At 38.2% G+C, this 26,342-nt stretch overlaps 1 protein-coding gene across 3 annotated transcripts in view; it reads right to left on the bottom strand.

Moving 5' to 3' along the window:
• Positions 1-715: 715 nt before the first annotated feature.
• Positions 716-26,342, bottom strand: part of OTUD7A (OTU deubiquitinase 7A) — a 391,428-nt gene continuing 365,801 nt past the window's right edge. For all 3 annotated transcript variants that reach the window (XM_074294958.1, XM_074294959.1, XM_074294961.1), the window contains 3 exons: positions 6,885-6,999; positions 6,256-6,340; positions 716-2,299 (listed from right to left, as the gene is read on the bottom strand). In XM_074294958.1, the coding sequence (XP_074151059.1) occupies positions 887-2,299; positions 6,256-6,340; positions 6,885-6,999 (1,613 nt within the window). In that variant the 3' untranslated portion in view covers positions 716-886. The remainder of the gene's footprint in view (positions 2,300-6,255; positions 6,341-6,884; positions 7,000-26,342) is intronic.

Raw genomic sequence — 26,342 nt, 5'->3', positions numbered from 1 at the left:
CTTCACCCTGTCTCCCTCTCGGATCGCTCTGCCATCTGAGTACCTCCGAGCGCTGACGGACTGGAACAGAAACCTCACCACACCCCTGTGAGGTAGGTCATAGTGTACCCATTTTAGAGATTACTGGGCTACTTTTGATGGCAGTGTAAATGTCGCCTCTAGACAGATGAAGGTGATGAGAGGGTTTGCTTATGAGATGAAGCCTTACATTCCTAAAGGGTCAACCATGATCCCAATGTCAGAGTCTAACGACCTTTCTAGTGCCCTCCCACCCAACGGATAGAACGGGGGTCGGGGGAAGCAAAGACCCTCTGCTTAAACTTAAACCAGCGGAGCTACCAACGCAGACCTCTCTTCACATTTTGCTAATTGAATTGGTACGGAAGGACGTCAGCTACCATGGGAGATGTCAGTCACCATGTTTAAAAAAAAAGTATGAAAAATCATCCCTTCTCGAAACAAAGGGCCATGGAATAGGTCTATTTCTTGAGGAACACCCAGTTCTCCTGATGGCTATTGGCTCTCCGGCGCGTGCGAGGCAGCCGCTCTCCTGACACCTCACTGCCTTTCCCGCCATCCTTCCACTACCTGAGTGACATCAGTGTAAGTTCAGGCACCGTTAGTGATTTCTGACCACACACAGACACAGCACTGACAAAAAAGGGGAGACAACCTTTCAGCTGACCAGGGGGCGTAAAAAAGACACTGACAAAATGGAAAATAAATTCTTTATGATAAATTCATCTGTTTTCCCCGAACAGCAGTCACACGCCTGACGGAGGGCGTCACTCACTCCCCTAGGGGAGGGCCGGCTCTCCGGACATCCGCCATATTAAGGGAAGGAGGGAACGGCGGGACTAACTGCCGGGGACGAGCCTCAGAGAGCTCAGTGCCGGTGCCCCTTGGCCTCTCTCTCCCTCCGCCTGAGTTCCTCCTTGTAACAGTAGGAACAGTAGTTGTCAGTCTCGGGGCGCCCGTAGAAGGAGCAGTTCTCCTTCTTGCAGCGGTTCTGCTGGGTGGAGTAGATGGGGCAAACTGTGCTTCGGCCTCGGTTCTTGTCGGGGTTGGGCCACGGCGGCGGGCCCTCCTCGTCCGCGTACTCCAGGCAGTCTCTGGCGTCGGCCGCGTGGAAGCCGTTGGTGTACGTCTGGGACTTGTGCTCGGCGGGCAGCGCGTAGGCCAGCGACTCCACCGTGTTCACGGTGCGGATGCCCGCCAGCCGCGCGGGGCTGTAGCTCTGCGACGACAGCGAGCGGTTCTGCTGGGGGTACGTGGCGCACGTCTTCAGCGTGCCCACCACCGGCTTGTACGTGTCATCCTGGAAGCTGGACGGCTTGGAGTTGACGTCATGCAAGTGGATCACGCTTTGCCTCTGGACGGGGGGCGTATGGCTATAGTGGGCGGAGACGGGAGTGGGGCCGTTCCTTTTGGCGCTGTTGCTGGGGGAAGAAAAGGACCCCGGGGTGGGACTAGTGCGGTCCTTAAATTTTAAAACGAGTTGCGTTGTATGGCTTTGAGGCAAGACTGGCGAGGCGCGGTCCTGAGGGGACGATTCCAGCTTCTCCTTGGGGAAGGCCTCGGCCTCCAGCTTCCGGCAGGAGGCCTTCTTCTCGGCCTCCTTGCGCTTCTGCTCCTGCTCGGCGTTGAAGCGCTCCTGCGCGCTGCTCAGGTAGTAGCCGATCATTTCCTCGTGGAACTGGTGCCGGTGGCTGGTCAGCAGGAGGCCCGCGAAGATGAACTTCCGCTCGCCCTGCATGGCGGCCCGCAGGATGTTAAGGCTCAGCTTCACGTCGGTGCTGTACTTCCACGGGTCCGACTGCTTGTCGGCCGGGGCCCTGGCGCCCTTCTCCACGGGAGACACGCTGGCCTTGTCGCTGGGCGACGGGGTGTTCTTATCCGAGGGCGACGTGCTGGCCGACTGGCCCGACTCCTCCTTACTGCCCTTCCGGGACTTGGCCTTCTTCTCCTTGCCTCGGTCCGCCCCCTCGCCGTTTTTGCCGTTCCCCGAGTTGGCACGCCCCATCTTCCCGTGGACCAGCCCCCCCAGGCCTCCCATGTTCTTTTTCAGCTTGATTCCCAGCGTCTTGCTGAGACTGCCCAGCTTATTGGCCACAGAATCGGTCCTGTTCTTGTCCTTCTCTTTCCTCTGCTTGTCCTTCTCCTTCTCCTTCCCGTTCTTGCCGTTATTGCTATTGGAATTACTGCAGATGGAATCTCGGTCTGAGTCCATGGAGTCCGCCAGAGACTGCACATCCTCCCCCGCGGAGGCCGTGGGAGACTCGGGCTGGGCCAGAGGAGCCTAAACGGAAAAGTGGGAATAAGTGAGATCCGAGAGAGACTGTTGTTAAGGAAATAGTTAACCTTAAAAAAAAAAGCCCCAAAACAATAACAGAATGTCTCCCGATCTCACTGTGACTTTGACCTTTAAGCCGCACTCTGACTTGTCTCTGTGTACTGTTTAATTAGCCTTTTTTTTTTTTTTTTTTTTTTTTTTTTTGTGCACAAGGACATGAAGTGCTTGGAGGAAAATCTGGAGGGACAGAAACATGATCTATTCAGCAGCAATAATGAACAGGGTTTTTAAAAGGCATGACCGAAGGCGTTTATACTAATGCATTGTAGAGACCCTATAATCTGCATGTTAAATTAGCAGGATTGTTGCCATCTGACGACATTTCTGAAAATGGAGCTTGGGCTTTTTTTTCTTCTTTTCTTTCTAAAGTGAAATCATAGAGAAGGTTGCCTAGAAACACAGAAAACTTGGGCTTTTTTAGGGGGGATGGGGTGGGGCAAAGGAGCTGCATCTGTAATAGTGATCCTTGGGTGACCAAGCCTTTGGAGGGTAATCACTGTATCAAAACATGAATCCTCCTCCCCCTAAACACCCCTTCCTGATTCTGTCACACTTAAGGGAACTCGATCAATAGGCCAATTCAATCTTAGGCCAATAATAATCATGTTAGGTTTTAAAAGTTCAGACTATTTCCTTCTTGTCTTTGTCCCCCATCCCACATCCCCCACAAGACTAAACAAGAAAACAGCATCATTCTAAATGCAGGTTCATAGGGTTGTAGAATTAGGACTGAAAAGGACCTCAGATGTCATTCAAATCAACCCCCCCCCCACCTGCAACACATAATCCCATTTTACAAATGAAGAAACTGAAGACCAGAGAAGGGAAATTATTTGTACAGTCAGAGGTAGTCATTAGCACTCAAGATTTGAATTCAGATCTCCTAACTTCAACCACCTATCACTCATTTGGAATCCATCCATCCATGTATCCAACAAAAAGTTTCTTGAGCACCTCAGTACTCTCTTGGTGGGCAAGTCAATAGAGTAGCAAGAAGCTAAAAAAGCTGTATTTTTTGTCCTCAAAGTACTTATAATTTAGCTGGGGAGAGAAGACATAACTAATACAGGAAAAGTATCAGTAAGCGGATTGGTAAGTGTTATCAAAACAGGCTTTATGAAGTTAGGTCTAGGAAGATGGGAAAGTTTTCAATAACTAGAGATTGGGTAGGAGACTAGTGAGGGACGAATAACTGCAAGTAGAAGAACATTGTGAAATACCCTTCTCCCCCTCAATATAAAGTATATTCTTAGGACTAATTTAAAAGAGCTGAGGAGATGTAGTTTAAAGGTGAAAATCCTAGTAAAAATTCCCACACAAAAATTAGTTTTCATCTTCTCATTATAGAAATTTTATTATTAGAGATTTACTCCTTTGGTTCAATAATTGGCTTTTAATCTTTCAGTGTCCTTTATTATTTACTTCTGGGAAATATGGCACCTTAAACTAGCATCTGATTAAAGATTCAATTATTAATTGCCATAATAATAGCTAACATATAGTGCTTTAAAGCTAGCAAATAACTTTATATAAGTTCTTTATGTTGAGGTAGGCGTTATCATTATTATTAGCTCTTTTACAGCTGAAGAAACAGGGTCCTCTGGGTCACACAGCTTGGAAATGGTGCAGGAGGATTTGAATCTAAGTCATCTCAATTCCAAATTCAACACTATCCACGGAATGGGATAAATAAAGGACTTTGAGGGTCAGGGTCACAGGATCTATTCCATAACCCAGAAAAACTCGTGGAGAAGAAATGCTAAGGTTTCAGTAGGGGAGGTAGGAGGGTCTTGAAGAGTGAAGAAATAAAAAAGACTAGTTTTATTGTGATAAAACAAGTTAAGGGCAAGTCACTGGCTTCATCCACTGCTCACTGAAAGACTTTCACCTGAGAGTTTCCACCTGGACCATTTCAGAACAAGGCTTGAAAGTGTTGGAAGATAGGCCCATTTCTCCTCTGACTAGAGATGTAGAGCTGGATAAGTACCTTAAAGTTCAAACAGTTCAACATTTTCATTTTATAGATGAAAAAATGGAGGCTTAGTTTTATGTTTTTATTTTTTAGTTGTTTACATAGGTGTTAAATAGCCAAAACAAGATATCAGTCTTAATATTGTGACTCTAAACCTAACTTTCTTTCCAGTGGACTATACTCAAGGAGCTAGGCAGGACAGCTAAATAGTTCCATAATGCATAGAATGCTTGGCCTGGAGTCAAGAAGGCTCATCTTTCTGAGTTCAAATCTGGCCTCAGACTCTTACTAGGTACATGACCCTGGGCAACAAATTATTAGCCTCCATTTACTGACACTTAGATGGTCTGGAGAGGAAAATGGAGGATCATTCCAGTATCTTTGCCAAGAAAACCCCAAGTTGGGTCACAAAGAATAGGACCCAACTGAAATGACTCAGTAGCATGCTCAAGCCATGGCAGTACCTTGCCTCCTTCACACTTTTGTTGGTTTATGAAAAGAGAAGTCTTGTCTAGGGGCCAATGCATGCATTGCATGAAGAAGGAAAGCCAGCTTTTCTGGGCAGTATGGCACATGGAGTCGGAGCATTGAGTCTAACCTACAATTTTAGATTAAACTCTCCTCATCCTCACGACACAAGACTTCTGCCTCTGAGCTCTGCCTTGCTGGGATGAAGCCAAAACAGCCTACCGTGGGCACTTACAGTAAACCAAGTTGGAGATAGGAGAGAACAAACAGATTGTAATCTGAGGGGATTGACTGATGGAAAAGATGAGTGTCTAAAACACATTTTAAAGAACCACAGAAATGATTTAATCTGACTCCCTCATTTTCATGATGAGGTCCGGAAATAAGACTTGTAGCTAGAAGCTACAGGACTCCCACTTCATTTCCCTTACTTTCTACTATACCAAACCAAGCTGCTTTAAAAACACATCCAATGTTCTCCCCCCTAATTAAATTATAAAATGATGAATAAGACAGATCCTTATAATGAATGGCACTAATAATTGTCAAGGCAAGGTTGACATGAAGGCCCCAACTCTAAAATGGGCCAACTCTCATTGGGATTACTTCCTCAAAGCCATACTTTTACTCCTTTAGCTCAGATGCCTATTTTTCCCCTAGACCAGTGATCTGGCTAGGCTAATTTTTACATCTGGGAAGAAAATGCCACCTACTGGGAGAAGGAGGAAATTCCTAGAATTTGTCTTTTATTCCTGCCCTCTCAACCTCCTTCCATCCCCCATTCACACAAACACACAAAAGCTTATAATTAATTCTTCTACAAGGGAGCACAGCACGTTCTGATCTTGGCAGAGATATATCTCTCCGTTGTGACTTGTCTAAAGCCTGTTTTCTGAGCAAGCATGTTTTTCCTGTCTTTTCTTTATATTTAAAAAAATAAAGAAAACTAGTCTCTTTCCCCTCATATGTTTGTAAATAAACACACATACATATACACACACACAAAAGCAGGGACTATGTGACCTAATTCATGCTCCACTCCCAGGAAAACAAGACAAAAAGACAGATGGCATCTTTGTTATACACTTATTTTTTTTAATCTTCCATTCATTAGAAAAAAAATGCAGCTCTTCTTTCCTCCTCTTATAACCTCTAGTGAGAGGATGAAATTAGCTGGGAAGGGATAAGGGTGAGAAGTCCCTAAGGGAAGATTGAAACGTGGAGGAGAACTGTTAATCTCTTTCCTAACAAGAGGGTTTCTGAAAGAGGGCACTATAGGGAAGTTTTCTTGGGAAGGACAAGTCCAGACTAGGAGAGGACAATCATCAGGGAAAGAAGCTGAGGGAGCAATGGAGCCCTGGCAAGATGTGTTTTGTTCTGCATTTCATTTTCATATCATCAAGCATTTTGCTTCTGACTCAGAATCTCAGAGAGTGTTTCTGCCTAGAGAGGGAAGGCTTACCCGGGTTTCAGAGGGGATGCGGATCCAAGTGACATTCATGTAGCTGTGCAGAAGGTTCAGCTTGGCTTCTAGAGACAGTATCAAACTGAGGAGTTTGGAAAAAATAAAACAAAATACATACGAGTTTTAAACATGTCAGATGCTCAACTCAAATTAATCACATACACACACACATACACACACACACACAGAGTTACATTTCCCAACCCAATGCTTTCTGCCTGTTAGAAGAAAATGGTCTGACATCCTACACATTTCCCAAGAATTTAGTCACAAATATGAAAATATGTTTAAAAGGATTGTACATGTATAACTTGCTGTCTTGGGGATGAGAGAAGAGGGAGGAGAAAAATCTTGGAACACAAAAATCTTACAAAAATGAATGTTGAAAACAATCTTTGCATGCATTTGGAAAAGTACGATACTATTGAGGGGAAAAAAAAAAGAATTGCAATCACTCACTTGCCTCCTCTTAGAATAGACAGGAATGGGCCTTTACCCTCTTCCCACCAAAAATTACTCTCCACATCACTCACTTTCCTCTTTCCCTTTAGTGTTAGACTGAGGGAGATGTGAATGGGAAGGAAGTATTTTTGGATAGGGATGGGGGGAAAGGGTGAGTCTCTTACTTGGCTAATCTGGCGTTATCATTGTCATCTTTTCCCCATTCCCAGTCCTTCCCAGGATCAACTGCAAAGTGCAAAGGTAGTAATTTGTGTTCAGAGTCGGTGAGAGGGATGACCGCTAGAGGAGAGAAAAAAAGACAAACAAATGAAAAGAGGTATTAAATTTTGGTCACATGGAAGGATGCTTCAGAAATCATTAAAAAGAAGGAAAAACATGGAACCTGGAAACCAAGTGCTTCTTCTTTTAGGCAAATTTGATATATGAAACGGGTCCCAGCAGGAAGGTGTGTGTGAAGTGAAGGAGGAAAACCTTTCCATGAAGGGATATAGAACTGTCTCATTCTTCCCTTCCTTTCCTCAGGTTCCCAGCAAATATTGGAAAAACAAAAGCTGCTTCTTTCTATGGGCATGCAAATCTTTTGTTTATTGGCAGGGGGTAGGGGCTCACAGATTCATTTTTAAACAGAGCTAAGGCCTCAGCCATCTTTTATAATTAACCTTTGATTGCAGCAAAAATGAAAGCTATGCTGATGAAGATCTCAATGTTACCTTTTCTTATGAGAGTTTGCAACTTTAAAAGAGGTATGTCCCTGAAGCTAAAGCTTTTTTTAGTGATTAGTTTTCCTCTGGGATAGAGGGTTCACAGCAGTTACCCATAATCCCTTAGTGTTATCATCAATGACAGAATAGGACCCCTTAGGATACCTACATGCCAAGACTATGATATTTTCTACTTAGATTTCAAAGAGAAAAAAGGTTGTTAAGTGGTGTGTTAAAATAATTTATGTTTTTTTTTTTAAGATCTCTTTAATTCTCAGAGCACAGTAATTGGGGTGTAAATATCTAAATCCACAGGGATCAAAATAGAATTCTGGCCACATTCTCTAATCATTTTACAAGGAAAGTCAGAGCAAAATACAAGTGATATCTCAAGGGAGGAGGAAGAAATGAAGTTAGTTTCAGTTCTGGAGGGCCTTAAAGAAAAGGAAGAAAATGGACATCAGATCAATCCAAATGAGATCAAATGAGGTGGATATGAAACACCATATGTAAAGCATTTTGCATACCTTACAGCCTATATAAATGCCAACAGTTGTTATTGTTACTATTATCAACAGTTAACTGCATGAGAAAATTTCCTGTATGATTTGGCAAGGAAGTAGCACCAAAGAATGAACAGGATCTCCTTACTGGGAAGTTTTGAGCTCATTCTGTTGGTCATTCAGGACTGAATCATCTGTTTTACCCTGTAATAATACTGAGCTGCAAGCTAAAACACATCCATAACAGCTACTTTTATCATACCTGTGGCCTCTTCAGACCCCTACACCTTCCTTACATGGGAGAGTCTGATACTTAAATCACAGTGATTGACTAGGAAATGCTGGTTTTGCATAGTGGTGTCTCCCTTTACCTTTTAATTGTGGATTTCTGGTGGATACATACATATACACATGTACATGTATGTAACATAGGTGCATATACATGCATGTGTGTGCATATATGTGTATGCACACACTTGCATATGTATATATTTATAGTGTGGGGGTGTATGTACATATAAGGTACAGGTTGAAATCTGTACCTTAGGCCTTCTCAGATCCATGTTCAGTATAATCCAACTCTGGTGACCATGAAGAAATTAATCTTAAATAGCACTTGATTCTCACATTTGATACCATTAGTCAACTTAGCAGTTATCTGGTACTTTGGATAGGACTCCACACCTGGAGTCAGGAAGACTTGAATTCAAATGTGATTTCGAATACTCACTAAATGTGTTACTTGTAGCAAATCACTTAAACTCTGTTAGTCTGTCTCCTCATTTGTAAAGTGGAAACAATAATAGTACCTATCTCCCAAGATTTTCATGAAAATAAACTAGGATAACATTTGTGATGCATTTTGCAAATTTTAAATTTAAATATTATATACACACACAGGAGCAAATGATGTTGATAGTGTTATTTGTCTGACTATTCCTTTTCAGTCTTATTAGTGATTCTTCACTTATCTCATAACCAATAACCATGGATACCAATCCCCAATTCCTGCAAGATTTTGTTTGGTTCCTCTTTTCTTTTCTCTTTATACTATCTTATTATGATCTTATTAGCTGCCATGGATATAATTATCATCTCCATGTAAATAACTCCAAACTATAAATCTATGCTTAAACTTTCTCCTGAGTTATAGTTTTACATCACCAAAGACCTCTTAGACATTCAAACTGAATCTCCCATAAGCACTTCAAATTGGCAATGTCCAACACATTTCCCTCAAAAACTGTTTTCCTAGATTCCTTTTCACTTTTAAGGGTAATCTAGGCTCACAGCCTGGTCTCATCGTCAAATCCTTCCTCTAATTCATCCCACATATACAATACATTACCAAATCTTGCCAAGTCTACTTTTAAAATATCTGTCACATTCTCTCTACTCATGGTTACCACTTTGGCTAAGGTCTTCATCACCTTTCATCTGGAGTATTGAACTGGTTCTCCAACAAGTCTCCCTGCTTGAACACTCCAGTTCATCCTCTATTCTACTGACAAAGTGATTTTTCTTAAGTGTAAGTCTAAACATATCTCTCCCCTTCCCCAACCCATGGGTGCCAGGATCAAATACAAACTCATCTATGTAGCACTTAAAAGTTCTTGTTATCCTGGCATCTTTCTACTTTCCAACCTTCTTACATTGTACTTCCTTCTTTGTATTTTGGGATGCTTGAAATTACTCAAAAATAGTGTTCCATCTTCCATGTCAATCCTTTGCACTGATTGTCCCCTAATTCTCGGCTTCCTCTCTCCTACTTCAAGATTTCTTTCAAGATTCAGCTCCTGTCTTAACCTTCTGCAGGAAAACTTTCCAAATCGCCTCTACTTGCTTGAAACGTCTCTGCTTAGCGCAGATCTGGCACATGGCAAGCACTCAGTAAATGCCTTTTTTTTTCAGAGGAACATAAGATAATGTGATCATTAATTTTGAGCTAAAAGGAATCTTGGAAGTGATTAAGTCCAATCTCTTCATTCTATAAGATGAGGGAACTGAGGCCCAGAGAAGTTAAGTTGCTTGCCCAAGGTTATAGAGCATGCATATGCCTGAAATAGGATGTCATACCAGGTCTTCCTAACTTTGAGTTCAACCTTCTATCCCCTAAAGCAGTGATTCTCAAAGTTTTTGTTCTCAGGACTCGTTTAAATATTTGAAAACTATTGGGGATCCCAAAATTTTTTATAAGGATCACATCTACCAGTATTTGCTGTTTTATAATTTAGAATCAAAGCTGATAGAATTTAAAAATATTTATTTCATAAAAATAATATATTTGTTATATGTTAATGCATTTTATAAATATATAATAAAATATTACATGCTATATTACAATGCAATATAATAAATATATGCATATTATAATATGTAACATAATAAATATGATAAAATATAAAACTAACAAATAATAAAATTACAAAATATATAATATAATAAGATGTGATATCTAATAAATATATAAGAGAAGAATATATAATAAATAAGAATGTATTTTAAAAATAAAAATTATTTTACAAAACAAAAATAGTGAGAAGAGTAGCATTATTTTACCCTTTTTTTTTTCCAAATCTCTAATATCTGGCTTAATAAAGCCAGTTGGATTTGCTAATAATAACTATTGCTAACATTTATATAGCATTTACTATCCCCAAAACTATGCTATGTGTTTTATATTTATATCTCATTTGATCCTCACAACAACTCTGAGTAGATGTTATTAGTAGCCTCATTTTTTTTTTTTTTTTACATTTAAGGAAAGTGAGGCAGGCAGAGTTCTAAATGATAGAGTGCTGAGCCTGAACAGGAAGACAAGTTCAAATTTGACCTCAGATCCTTACTAGTTGTGGGATCCTGGGCAAACCATTTAATCTTGTTTGTTTTAATCTACTGGAGAAGAAAATAACAAATCATTCCAGCTTTTTTTGACAGAAAAAACCCCAGATTGGCAAGTTATGGTCCAGGTAATCCAGTTAGAAATGATTAGATGACTAAACAACAATAATAAGCTTCTGAGAATGAAATTTGAACCCAAGCCTAACCCTCTATCCACTGTTCTACCTAGCTGTCCAAATTTGTTTTTGCATTCAATTTGCTGTTATATGTTGTTCTTTTTTTCTTTCTTTATTTCTTTTTCTTTTTTTTTTTTTTTCCCTGAGGCTGGGGTTAAGTGACTTGCCCAGGGTCACACAGCTAGGAAGTGTTAAGTGTCTGAGACCACATTTGAACACCGGTCCTCCTGAATTCAAGGCCAGTGCTCTATCCATTGCGCCACCTAGCTGCCCCTGTTATGTGTTGTTCTGATTGAGATATATCAAAATTCAGCTTCATATAGCTTTGTAATTAAAAAATGGAGGAATATTTTGATAAGCAAATTAATATCTGAGTATTATTATGAAATTATTTTGACTTCATAGACAACATAAAAAGCTCTTAGGGACTTCCAGGAGTCCATGAATTCTACTTTAAAAACTTCCGAACTTAGACAATGCTGTCTAATAATTAACTGATGAACACCCAAATTTGATTCCTTCTGCAATTTACTAGCTGTGTGACCACAAGAAAGTCACCCAAATTCTCAGCACTCAACATTTCTTCTAGCTTCAAGTTGATGATAATGATATTGATGATGATGATGATGATTCTATGATCAGTTTTCTCATCTGCCAAATGGGAATAACAGAATATTTAACTTTTAACTTTAACTTATAGATATTGATATAGGTTATTGTGAAATTAGAAGATGGCAATGTAGGTAATATGTTTTGTAAATCTCTACTAGCTATTATCCTTAATATAAGTAGTTTCTTTATTTCTGTGTGGCCAGCACTTACTTCTTTTCCTCCAACCAGTAGGTACATAATAAATATTTGCTGAATGAATTGAATGCATAAAGGTATTTCTCATTTCTTTCTCAGGGAAAACATTCACATCCATATCATTAATCCTTATTAGCATTTAAGTTTCTATCAAGTAGCACTAGAAAAAGTGGAATTCTGCTCCCAAATATTGCTGTAGAGAAGCTGAAGAAAATTAACTATTTCTTTCCTTTCCTTTCTGTCCCTTCACTCAGGAGAAATACAAATACTTAGAAAATAACAATCTACTGTTTTTATTTAATCCTGAAAAATAAGGAACTTGCTGATTTCGTTAGTTTACCTTTTAGAGTAGCTTGTTTGTTGAGGCAAAGACTTTGACTCACCAGTCGTTTATAAGTTAAAATTTGCCAGTTTACCACCTAGGCAGGTGGTTGGAAAGACCCTGGTTTGAACAGTTCATGGCTGTCAGAGTTACAGTTGTTGGCAGGAGACTTTTTCATCTTTTACCATGTTGTTTATCATCCATACTAGAAAGAGTCATCAGGATTCACTAATGAGCCCAGAAGAACCATGGGGAATGCTTTCAAAGCTGAGTAAGCTGGCAAGCAAATAGAAAAAGGATGAAAACTCCCCTCTTAACTCTATCTGTGTACGAAGCATGCAGATGATAAAATGTGCACTGACAGGGTAATGAGAGGATTTTTCTTCCTAAAACATGAAACTGGAGGCTAGCTTTCCAATTCCTAAAATCCTATTATTTTTTATTCTTTCCTTTTGCAAAGATGATACAAGCAGTGTTCTCCATTCTCTCTTCTGAATTCTATTCTTTATTTATTGTCTGATACCTGAGAGGTAAGGCAGCTAGATGGCACAGTAGATAGAGCAGCTTCTGGAGTCAGGAAGCTTCAAATCCCTGAGTTCAAATCCAACCTCTGATACTTACTAGCCATGTAGCCCTAGGCAAGTCACTTAACCTGTATCTCAGTTTCTCCATCTGTAAAATGAGATGGAAATGGAAAACCAGTCCACTATCTTTACCCAAATAGGTTCATAAAAGGTTAGACAGAACTAAAAACAAAACAAACAAACAATCTGAACAACCAAGTATGTGCAGTGTATTAGGGCAGAATAATCTGGGTTATAAATTAAAGGATCAAAGGATTATAGAATTAGAGCTGGAAGAGGCATTAATTTTCATTTTAATGCCCTCATTTTAAAATGAAAAATGAGAAAAATGAGGGTTATGAGAGCTAAATGATATGACATTGACTCCAAATCCATCATTTTTTCTATGCTTTGAAAGAGTACTGGTTTTAGAGTAAAAGAACCTGAATTTGTTATATGTATGACCATAAGCAAATCATTGTTCTACTCGTGGGACTTACTTTTTTTATCTATGAATGAAGAAATTTAACTAGAAGATCTCAAAAGTCCTTCCATACTAGTAAACATTTAACAATCGGTTGTCCAAAACAAACAAACAAACAAACAAAAATAACAACAACAAAAACTACACATGATACATTCTAGATTTAGTCTATATTACTGACATTTCCTCCTTTCACTTTTAAAAGTGCAAAAAAATTAACAAAGCAATCAAGCTCTGATTTATACCATATGCAGACGTATCAGGTATAAAAGCTAAAATTGAAAATTTAACAACTTTCAGCATACTTCTGCTTCCAGCTCTACACCCTGTCATTTGATACATGTGTTAACGTTGAACAAATCATTTATCTATTTGCAGGATCAGTTTTCTCATATGTAAAGTGACTTGTACTTCTCTGCCTCACTGTGTTGTGTATATAAGATAATGTATAACCCATAAATAAATAGAAACAGCCCAATAAAGGCTTGTTTGTGAAGCCCTTTAAGAAAACATTCTAAAATCTATATGCCTGTATTTTCTGAGCCCAAATTGAGGACATATGGCGTGATTATTCCTTTTGTAAAGCCTCTCTATAACCTCTTTTCCTTCAAATTGGACCTATATAGTTAAATCTAGGAGTTGTTGAAAGTAGATGAATGTGGGTTATTGCAATTATTATATTTATAGTCTATCATCCCCATCTTCTGTCCCAGTACTGTTTGCTATTCTTTGTGACCACTTAATAAAAGTTTGTTAAATAAATGATTAATGAATTGTTAATTCATTATTACTTTCATTTTAATTCTACAACTTGTAGTTATTTTTTAAAGACTTAAATATAAACAAGCATGCCATCTGGTGGTTGCAACTGAAAACTACAGGCAGTTCTTTACACAAAATCCACCTTTAGGACTGGGGATTTCCCAGTCACCCAATGCCACTTTTTATTTATCACTCATTTGGGGGATATGGAATCCTTTCTATTTTCAACTTCTGTCACTTTCGAGCAACAGCAGAGGAACAACAATAATAACAACAAAAAGATTTTTTGGATGGAGCTAGACATTGAGGGGGATAGAAATTTGAGATATGATCTTTATCCTCACTGGACTTTGACCTGGTAACAACTCACTTTTACCTATCACTTTATAAATAATGTCATAAACTAGGGAATGCACAAACCCTTGTCCCTTAAAATGAGACGAGGAAACAGTCTATAAATGCAAACTCTACAGAACTTAAAATCTTTAACAGCTCCCCACTATCTTCAGGATTAAATATACAATTTATGATTCGGCATTCAAGCATCTACAGAGTCTGGCTATGGCCAGGGGTTCTTAATATAGCGTCTAAGGGATCTGTAGACAGATTTCAGTGGGTCCATAAACTTAGGGTCTTAAATATTTTTATAAAATACATTTCAATATAATTGATTTTCTTTGTAATCTTATATATTTTATTTTATGCCTTTAAAGATATTTTCAGTGATTTTCACATTTGTGTGTGTTTGTGTCTAATTGTAGCCTTCTCTAGAGTGAGAAGAAGTGGGGAAGAAAAAAAGGGGGGAAAAGATGTTACCTGATAACTGTATTACATATTTAAAAGAAATAGCAAGTTATACACAAAAAATATCTGCAGTTTCACGTGCAATCATTTTTCATTCTGCTATGTTATAGAAATGTGTGTTATTCTAGAAATTAAACATTAAAGCATATAATTGGAGTAAAGCTTTGATACTTGAAGATGAAAAAAATGACTTTATTCAGCAAAAAGGTTCATAGGTTTCACTAGACTGTTAAAGGAAGTAATGGGAGTGGTGATCCAAAACACAGGATGAGAGCTACAGTTGTAGCCTACCTCTTCAACCTTCTCTGACGCAATTCTACTTCATACTTTTAGCCAAAATGGACTACTTTCTGTTCCCTTTTCTTATTCTTCCCTTTTTTATCAACATATCTTTAGTGACATACCTGAAAGAAATTATCTGCCTTTAAAAGTTCTCATATTCTTTCAAGATCCAATATAGATATTGCTTCTTTTGTAAAGTCTCTCCAGATGAAAAATATTTCTCCTTAAATTCCTCATGGTGGGTTTCCAAGATTTTTTTTGCATTTACCTTAGTCACTTTATATCACAATTATTTGTGTATTTGAAATATACATGTTAAGAATTCAAGGTTCTACAGAGTAGGTTGCTGTCCAATATATCCCTGCAGCCCTAGAACCTAGAGCAATGTCTCCTGAATAATAGCTACTTGATAAATGCTTGTTCAAATTATAAATTATTTTACTTCTAACTCAGGGCTTGACTTAGGTAGAACTATGAATCATCTAACTGTGCCTAAATGTCATCTTCCTTTTCTTTCCATATTGCTATCTCTTTTCTCAGTACTAAAATAAACAGGTCCTCGAGCTATCCTGTGTTCTATTACTCAAGTCCTTGATCTAATTTATTAAACTAATTCTTCTTCTTCTTCTTCTTCTTCTTCTTCTTCTTCTTCTTCTTCTTCTTCTTCTTCTTCTTCTTCTTCTTCTTCTTCTTCTTCTTCTTCTTCTTCTTCTTCTTCTTCTTCTTCTTCTTCTTCTTCTTCTTCTTCTTCTCCTTCTCCTTCTCCCTTTTCTTCTTCTTCTCCTTCTCCTTCTCCTTCTCCTTCTCCTTCTCCTTCTCCTCCTCTTCCTCCTCCTCCTCCTCCTCCTCCTCCTCCTCCTCCTCCTTCTTCTTCTCCTTCTCCTTCTCCCATTTCTTCTCCTTCTTCTTCTCCTTCTCCTTCTCCCATTTCTTCTCCTTCTTCTTCTTCTTCTTCTTCTTCTTCTTCTTCTTCTTCTTCTTCTTCTTCTTCTTCTTCTTCTTCTTCTTCTTCTTCTTCTTCTTCTTCTTCTTCTTCTTCTTCTTCTTCTTCTTCTTCTTCTTCTTCTTCTTCTTCTTCTTCTTCTTCTTCTTCTTCTTCTTCTTCTTCTTCTTCTTCTTCTTCTTCTTCTTCTTCTTCTTCTTCTTCTTCTTCTTCTTCTTCTTCTTCTTCTTCTTCTTCTTCTTCTTCTTCTTCTGTGTTAGCCTATAAGGCGTTAAGGCAGGGATTCTTAATCTGAAGTCTATAAGCTTGGGGCTTCAATATAATTGACTTCCTTTGTAATTCTATGTATTTTATTTTATTAATTTAAAAACATTATTCTGAGAAGGGATCAATAGACTTCATTGGACTGCCAAAGGGGTCTATAATACTTAAAAGTTAAGGATTCCTGCCTTGAGGTATTGTATTATCTTATTTCATAGGGTAATTATATTAAAATTGGACACTTATTGGACACTTGTTTTCAAGTCCTAGAGGAATGACTCATTTTAAAGGAATATTAAAAAGGAATATTAAATCAGCATTATGGGTATGATGAACTGTAGCCTATTGCCAATGACTACTTGAAGGCAATAAAATGGTAAAAAAGATTTTGCTCAGGAAGTATAGGATGAGAAAAAGGCGATGGACAACCTGAGAGCATACGGCTACCCATGGAATGCTCAAAACCGGGAGGCAGTCCTCTAGCACCATGTGATGATCCTCTAGGGAGCATTTACTAGAGAACATAGCTAAGAATTGCTAAAGCTGAAAAGGTGAGAGAGTTTGGTATCTTTGGAGGAAGTACTCAAATAGTTGAAATACAGTCTCACTGACATAAAGGATATTCCTGATTAAAAGGCCTCCTGGTATTCCACAAATTATACTCAAAACATCCTCCACATACTTCTAAGAGTATGAGATTCTAATTGATGACAATACTGAAGAAAAGGATGATTCACATTAATATAGTGCCTTATTACAGGGCATTGTCTTTTCTTACTATTTCACTTGGCCTTCATAGCAATCACTTTATAAGGTAAACAGTATAGGTATTAATACCCACATTTTCTAGATGCAGAAGGAGTGGGTGACATATTCAAAGTCATCCATTAAATGGTAGTATCAAGACTCAAACACAAGGCTAGTGATTTTATCTCCCTGATTCAAATATCTTTCCACTCTACTCACCTGTCAAAGTAATTTTTTTTTTTAAGTTTAAGTCTAATCGTATCAACTCCTGCTCAACCAATTCTAGTGACTTCCTATTATTTACAACGTGGTCTCAAATTCAAATAGAAACAGGGACACTAAACTGTAGATAAGAATCCTTGTGGGTACATATTGATTTTGAAAACTTCCTATTACATTATCTATGTTTTATTGTATTTTCATTTATTTTGTTAAATATTTCCCAATTATATTACAATACCCTGTTTTCCAAAACATCCTATTTCCAAACATTAATAATAATAATTACAATTTATATAATGCCTTAAAGTTTGCAAAGTACCTCCCAAATAGTATTTCATTTTATCTTCATAGCAACCCTGAGAGATAGGTGCTGTTATTATGCCCACTTTACAGGTGATTTAAGGAGGCTGAGATGGTAAATGGCTTGCTCAAAGTCACACAGTTAGCAAGTATCTAAGGCTGAATTTTAACTCAGGTCTTTCAGACTTCAATAGTTTAATTGATCAATTAGATGTTTCAGGGTAGAATGTATGGTAGCTTTTTGATGATTACAAGGTGGTGTAATCCATTTTGTTGCTAAACATGCTTAGATAAATCCTTATCAAAAATAAATATATTTTGACATAAATACATTAATATATTGTCTTTGGAACTGTGGTCTGGTCCAATTATTCTGTACAGCAAATTGGAATAAGTAGAATATGACTAAAATATCCATATCCCTCGAATCAAGACGAAGGAAGTAAATGATAAAAATTAAAGATTCTCATATATAAAGATCTCCAAGAGATTTATAGTAGCAGATTCTGTAGTTGCAAAGAATTGGAAATAGAGGCAGTTCCCATGAATTAGGGAAAGGCTAAAGAAGTGGTCCATGAATGCAAAGGACCATTACTGTGTTATAAAAAATAATAACTATGATGAATGGCTAGATGAATATGAACTACTGAGAGATGAAACAAGAAAAAACAAGAAAATAAAATGCACAAGAACAGTAATATGAATAGAAGGAAATAACAACAGCAAAATAATGGACCAAGCTTGTCCCCAAAGGAAAGTAAAAGAAGGTACTTCCCAACATTCTTTCAAGAGATGGAGAACTATGGCTACTGAATACTGTAGATACTGTCAAACAATTTCAGTGTGTTTGGTTAGTTTTGCTGAACTGTTCTTTATTTAATCTTTATTTTTTATTATAAGGGATGCCTCTTTGGGAGAAGGGGGAGGAGGAATACATCAGTAATTGTTAGAAATATCAAAAACAAAAAGAAATCAAATTTATTTTTAAATGCCAGTTAAAAAAAAAACAACCTGAAAAGACTAATAAGGCAAGAGTTGTTGGCAAAATTTAGGCTACTTGACAGTGCTGCATATTTCATGTAATATAACTTTGGTTACTACTGTCAGACCCATCACTTTCTATTGATGAAAGTGGAAATCTGGAACATATCTCAGCTGAATGAAATGGAGAGAGCCCTGGGTTGCTGTGGGTTCAAGGTACTTTTAATATTTTTTTTGTACTTTTAATATTTACTGGCAAACAAGAGTGATGGGGGAGATTGCAAAGTTCCTGATATGTACAAAGTGACATGATTTTTGTGACATCTCCTTTATAGCTTCTCATATAGAATTAAGACTCCAAGATCCTTTATAGATATATGCCCCTAGAAGATCTCCCTACATAACCCCAACAAATATATCCAACTCCCCTCACAATGCATATCCTTATCAGTCAAAAATAATTAAACTTTTATTAAATACTAACTGAACACTATACACTTTGCTAATTATTAGGAGAAGGGCCTATAAAGAAATGTAGAAGCATAGCTCCTACTTTCAAAAAACTCATTCTAATGGCGAAAACAATGTATAAATATTTATAAATACTGTAAACAGAAGGCAATTATAGAAGGAAAGCACTGGCATGGTGTATTGACAGGGGACAGGAAGCAATGGGGGCAAAGAATAGTCTCCTACATAACCTGGGATTTCAGCTGACTCTTGAAGGAAGTCAAGGAATTCAGAAGGTGGTAATGAGAAGGAAGAACATTTCAAGCATGAGAAACATCTTTCTCTATGGCCACCTACCAAAATAAAGCCAATTTTAGAACAAAGGCAATTGCTAGTAATGTCCCAAATGTAGTATAAAAATACTACACGTTCACTTCTTTTCTCTGTTTCAACAAGACCATGTTCTGCTCACTATCCTCTTGACCAGTGAAATGATGCTAGTCTAAGTTCTTATAAGTATATTTCAGATGGTTTTTGAATGGTCCTATACTAGTATATTTGGGTTGGATCCAACTCTCAGGGGAAACATAGAAAGCCAGGTGGCTTTCAGCCAACTCAAAATTTTACAGTTTCAGATTAGAAGCAGATGAACAAATGACAAAACTGGGGACTAGATCAGTGAAATGATTTATTTGAGGAAGGTGATACAGAGCAGTAGAAAATGAATGGAGACTACTACTACTACTACTACTACTACTACTACTACTACTACTACTACTACTACTACTACTACTGTCTAATATTTAAATAGCACTTTATAATTTACAAAGTGTTTTACACATAGTATTTTATTTTCATCCCATGTGGTAAGCACTGTAATTATTCACCTTTTAAGGATGAAGGAACTGAGGCTGATGGGAATTAAATGATTTTGCCCAGAATGATCTAACTAGTAAGTGACTACAGCTGAATTTGAATTCAGATCTACCTGATTCCAAGTTCAATTTTTGAGGTATATCACCTAGTCAGCTGGCAAATATAATAGGACTTAGGCTCTTCTAAATGCCATTTTAGTGCTTTTCTCATTGCATCACAGCCCAACTTTTGCTTCTGCAGCATCCATACTGTTTCACCAGACTGACAAAGGAGGTGGGGAGTAGGGAGAGTTCACAACAGAGGATGGGAACAATAGTGACTTTTCTCTCATTTACAATCTTCTGATTCTTCTTTCTTTTCTCCTTTCAATGTTATCCATATTCTCTACCATTCAAATTCTCTCTCTATCACCTTCCTATTATATCTCTCTCATCCCATCTTAACCACTTCACAACATTTTATTTCAAATCTACAGATATCCCTCAGTTCTTGAGAACTTGTGAATGCAGTCCTGTGCTCTCTGTTTGGCTTAGGACTAACAAACATATAAAGGTATTGTGAAGCAAGAGTCAGCTTAACCGTTGTTGATTCATCCCCCAAAACAAAGGGAATGATGGGAACATGGGCAAGACTGTTTTGCTTCCTCTGAATCCAGAAAGGAAGGCTCTGTCAGCAACTTGGGTAGCTGTGGGGTTGAGAGAAGAAGGCAACTATTGCTTTCTTAGGAGGGATTTTCTTCTGTCTGCCACTTTTGTGCCATTGTAGGCTATGCTGCAAGTGAATGCAGTGTGAATGGTGGTATTTAGGGGGCTTAGGTAATAGCCAGGGTATTGGTATAGATGCCATGGGTACGTCTCTGAGGAGCTGGAGGCTGGCAAAGGTGTTGGCTGGCAGAATGGTTGCAGTCAGCAGCTGGATTTTGTCCTAGGTGAATGCTCAGAGTGAGAGCAGTTAAGTGTATAGGCCTGAGGTTTAGGAGACATATTTTGGGACTGGTCTGAGATTAGGATTCAATGCAGATGACTAGTGTGTGATCTGATAGGTCAAACTGAGAGCAAGAAAGCAGACAGATGGGAGCAATTTGCGTCACAACGATGGCCACGCAGGTCCTTCCCTTGTAAGCGTCTCATGGTGCCTTAGAGGGTACTGCTTGGTTGTTAGTGCTCCATGCACAGCATATCTCAGTACCGAGTGGCTGGAGATGGACAAGCTTACTCTTTTTCTGTTTCAGAAGTTGGGAGGGAGAGCCAAAATAGCAGAAGAGAGAAAGACCTATAGTGTCTTAGTTTCTCCTCACATCGATCTAGGGAATAATACCAAAGGAAGTCTTCATCATGTCATTCAAGAAGGAAAATCACTGGGAGTCATTTTACCAGTCTGGGTTGGCAAAGAGAGACAGAGAGGTCTCTAGATCCTGAGAGGGAAGCATGGAAATGCAGAACTATCCTAAGTACTTTTTAGGAATATGATACGATTTAATCTTCATCCTAATCTTGGGAGCTAGATGTTATTGTTGTCACTAATTTACAGTTGAGGAAACTGAGGTAAACAGAGGTTAAGTGACTTGCTCAGGATCATATAAGTATCATATAAGTATCTTGTAAGTATCTGAGGCTAGGTTTGATGGCTGGTATTCCTGATTGCAGGCCCAGTATTCTGATTCTCTCTATTAGGGCACTTCAAGGCAGTTTGGTTGCTCATCTCCAGTTCCAGGTCATAGATCCAGGATGGACTGAGGAGGGGGCTAGAGCTTAGAGGTACCATTTCAGGGTGAGAAGAGAGCATGGACTTAGGCTGTGTCCTGAGCAAGGCTTGGGCCCCAGTGGCAGAGCAGGATCTCAGTCTAGCCCATTCTGAAGCCTGCAGAGAAGTAATTGGAGCAGGAATCCCAGATGAAAGGGGACTCAGCAGTTCTTGCTATGAGCCAGAAGAACCCAGTGGCAGATGCAGTCAATCTATGATTTCCTTACTCTCAATCTACAGCATTATGGAAAAAAGGATCGGGCCTTCTCTTTCCTTCCACAATTTATTTTCCATTTCCATTTCAATTATTTTAACATGCTATGAGCAATATCAAAAATGTTGGGCAAGAGGGACAGCCTATGCAAAGCATGATCTTTTCAATGAATCTTGATTACTTCTCAAGTAAAGTTCAGATTCCTATGTCTGGAGGTTATCTTTTCTTAAGTCTGCCTTTCCTCCCAATTCCTTGTTTTTGTTAATGAAACCAGTGTCTTTCCTGATACTCAGGACCAAGGCTATGGAATCATCTTTGACTATTCCATATTTCTCATCCTCTACAAATAATCCCAATGACTCAATTTCCACATTTTTTCTTTTATTCCTTTTTCTTTTCTCAAAGTATAAGTTCAAGTTAGTTGTTTCCATGACACTATCTATCCATCTTAACTTTTTTCACCCCTTTTCTTTTTGCCTTCAATTTTTCCCAGTATCAGGGTTTTTTTCTAATGAATCCTGTCTTTTCATTATGTGGCCAAAGTATTTAAGCTTTAGCTTCAATATTTGAACTGTCAGTGAATATTCTAAATTTTCCTTTAATTACTGACTGATTTGATCTCCTTGCTATTCAAAGAATTCTTAAAAATTTTCTCCAGCAATTCAAAAGTGCTGATTCTGGGTGCTCAGTTTTCCTTATAGTCCAATTCTCATAGCCATATGTTGCTACTGAAAAAAACAAAGCTTTGATTCTAAGGACCTTTGCCAGCAAGATGATATCTTTGATTTTTATTATGCTGTCCAGATTTGCCATAACTTTCCTTCTAAAGAGCAAATATCTTTAAATATCATGACTATATTTGCCATCTGCAATGATCTTTGAGCTCAAGAATATAAAATCTGACACGGCTTCCATATCTTCTCCACTTAATTTGCCGGGAAGTAATAGGATTAGTTGCCAAAGTCTTTTTTTTTAATGTTAAACTTCAAGCCAGTTTTTATAATCTCTTCTTCTTCCCTCAAGAAGCTTCTTAATTCTTACCATAGTACTTTTAATTCATTCATTCACTCCTATACTTTATATATATCGTGACAGAAACTTGTCATTCACTCTCTGATCTTATTTTGTGCCTTACCTTCAGGAATATGCTTCTTTCTTACTTATGCATATTGAAATCCCCTTCTTCAGATGATCCTAGATCATTCTGTTTGAATCTCTTCTTTGTTCTATCACACAAAGTGCCATACATTTGACAACATGAATCTTCTCTACTAGAGTGCAGGCAAGGTTTCAGGGCAGCAAATATGCTTTCCATCTTTGCATTCCTAGCCCCTAGTACTTGGGCATAATCAATGATTAATGTCATCTAAGTAGTTGTTGTTATGCTTTAGATTAATATTCAAGGCCAGCTAAAATCGCTGCCATTATACTGTCCAAACCTTATCTCTTTCTGGGCTCTACATTTCAACCAAACTGGACAACTTGCTATTTCTTCCATATATACTCCAATTTATGTCTTCTCTGTCTTTGTTCCTAATAGCTCCCTATGGCTTGAATATTGCCTTACCCTTTTTTTTTTTTTTTTTTCCTGTTGGGTTTCTCTCCAACAGAGATTATGACTCAGGTATTAGCCTAGTAGATAGGGCACTGGAATGAGAATCAAGAAGATCTGGATTCAAATCCCACCTAACACACTAGCTGTGTGATCCTGGCCAAGTCTGTTACCTCTCTTACACTACATTTCTAATCAATGATCTGATCCTTTATGAAGCCTCCCCTTATTTTACCAGTAGACAATGTCTTCTGTCCATTTTGGATCCCAAAAATAATTTTATTTGTATGGCTCTTGTATACTTATGCACTGTTTTATATGACACTTTCCCCCCATATTCCTTCACTTTTCTATGAGCTCTAGGAGAGGGATTGTAAGTTAAGTTTTCTATCTTCCCAAATGTCTCGACCATTGCTCAGCACATAGCAGGTTCTCAAAAAATCTTTTATCTAATAAAGTTGATTTAATAAGTCGGCATCTATATAAGAACAGCCATGCTATCTTTCTATACATACACAGTAATACCACCAAAACAAAGTCTTTTATCTATAATTGATGAGCATTCCATTTACTTTTTATCTGGGATAAGAATCTTGCCAAAACATCTGACTCTTTTTGGTCTTAAAATCTCAGTTTCTATTTGAGTTTTTTAAAGGATTACAGAGCTCCTGCTGAAGTCTGCATGACTGTATTATCTTTTGCAAGAATTAAAAGTTTCGGCCATTCTTTCTTGGAAATGATCTCAGCATAAACCCTGACAATTAACAACGGTCATGCTAGCGGTATATCACTAGATGGTGCTACACTGCACAATTTCTTGGGTTGCTTTCGTGAAACCAGAAGCCCAAAGCAGAAAATCTAGATTGTAGCTTTAACTTCTGGTACTGTCACTCCATTAACAAATAGATCACTTTCTTATGGTGCTGGGCTCAGGTGGAATATTAAATTTAATTGCTTCTAGGCCTTTTCCCAGGTGGTCTGGAAGCACTGCTGCATCTTTCTAGGAGATTTCTTTGTATATCCATATATTCACAGAGAAAGCTATGCGAGTTCCGAGAGCTCTCCTTATTCCTCCCCTTCGCTACATCTTAATGTTTATAGGTCCTGTTTTTGAAAGCCTCTCAGGAAATCCTGGCTTGGGGTCATATGTATTAGGTGCCTTTTTCTTACTTAATCTGTTTTCCAGATATATTTGCTTGTGATATCCTAGAATAGGAATCAAAAGAAAAAGAGCTAAAAGGAGCACAAAATTGTCTGTGTCATGTGACTTTTTAATTTTTATATATTTATCTACTATACTATAAATAGAGTACTAGACTTGGGGTCAAGAAGATATGGATTCAAATGCTGCCTAAGATATTTATTAATAGTGTGGTTCTGGGTAATCTGATTAACATTCCTCTACATCTATTTCTTTATCTATAAGAAAGTTGGTCTTTTAGTTCTCTTTCAGTTCTAAATCTATGATTCTGTGATCTGGTTCAGATCCTTATTTTCCTATGGGAAAATATGATTTTTCCATTTATTTGTTGACAGTCCAAAAAAAAAAAAAAAAAAAAAAAAAAAAGGCTAACATAGCTTGCCACTAAGGCCACTAAGAGGCAGCAGAGAAGAGTAGACCTGAGCAAGTTCCTTTACTTATCTGAGTATTTTGTTTACTCATTTGTAAAATGAGGCAGTCAGAATAGATGATGTTTTCGATGCTGGCTGTGCTGTGCTATCCTAAGTCTTGGGTACCGACAAGGGAGGTAGAAATAGAGTGGACAGAAATTTTGCCTGCTCCATGATGCTGCAGCAAGTTTATTGGTTCACACTGGCAAATATTATCATTATCACAACCTCATATCACACAGAAAGTACTTAATAAATGCTTGTTGATGCAAAGCAATCAATTACTCTCTCTCCCTCCTTCCTTCCTTCTTTCCCTCCCTCCCTCTCTTCTTCTCTCCCTCTCTTTCTCTCTCTCTTAATTCTATCTCTTTTTTACTCTCTATCTCTCTATCTCTCTCTCTCACTATATAGTTTTCAAAGTTTAGCATATATTATCTCACTTGTTCCCAAAAGAAAGAATCTGGTAAGATACTCTGATTCCATTTTATATGTGAAGAAACTCACAATTAGCATGACTAAGTGACTTGTTCATGGTCACATAGCTGGTAAATGTCAGAGCAGATACCCTAACCACTATTCCACCTTGCCTCTCAGGTGCTAAATATTTTGTATCAAGGTGGCAGATTTGCCATAGGTCATTGGCCCCTACACTAAATCCCTCCCTATTTTGTTTATGCTTTCTGTTTATACTGCTGCTTTAAAAAGTGCCTTCCATAAATTCCTTTCCTGTATAAGGTAGTATTGTCTTCTATTTGTTGGGATATGACCCTTTTGAGAGAATGAAAAGATTTGTCTTCTGTTGTCTTTCTTCCATATTCATTGCCAGCCTTAATACAGAACATGCCCATCTTCCATTTCTAGTGGAAAGAACATTAAATGCAGAGACACGAGACTTGGATTTGAACATTGCTGGTTCCTTTGCTTAAAGATCATTGAGTGTGACTTTGCGCATCTATAAAATAGGAATAGTATTAATATTCATGGACTCTCCCTTTGTCTGCTGTGCAGAATGCCCTTGATTAGTTTTAGGATTTTGAGTTGGAAGGGAAATCAAGGATCAAGGCTAGCCTCCTCATTTGATAGATGAACAAAATGCAATTTTTGTGATGTGTCCAGGGTCACAAATACAGTGTCAGACCGGAGGCTTGAATCTAGGTTGTCTGTAGTGCTATATAAACTTGAATTATTATTAAGTATATCCTTTGTGACTTCACAGATTCTGATTAAATTATTTCCATATCTTGTCTAGCTAGAACGAGTGTGGATTTATGGGTTTTTGTATCATTTTTGGTCCAAGCCTCTTCGTGGATCTTTTGAGTTGTCCTCTTCTGGACCATCTCCTACTCTATTATATTTTCCCTCAGGTCAAATGTCCAGGATTGCTCAGTTTCCATGGATGGATACAGATAAAAAACCTTCAGCAAAGACTAGACACCAAATAAATATAATATATACCACCTCTGGCTTTTCCTCACCC

This window comes from Sminthopsis crassicaudata, chromosome 2, assembly GCF_048593235.1.
Source record: "Sminthopsis crassicaudata isolate SCR6 chromosome 2, ASM4859323v1, whole genome shotgun sequence".
In the NCBI taxonomy this organism is placed as follows: Eukaryota; Metazoa; Chordata; class Mammalia; order Dasyuromorphia; family Dasyuridae; genus Sminthopsis; species Sminthopsis crassicaudata.
Note: the sequence above shows the minus strand (reverse complement) of the source record. Positions and strands in the feature narration are given on the sequence as shown.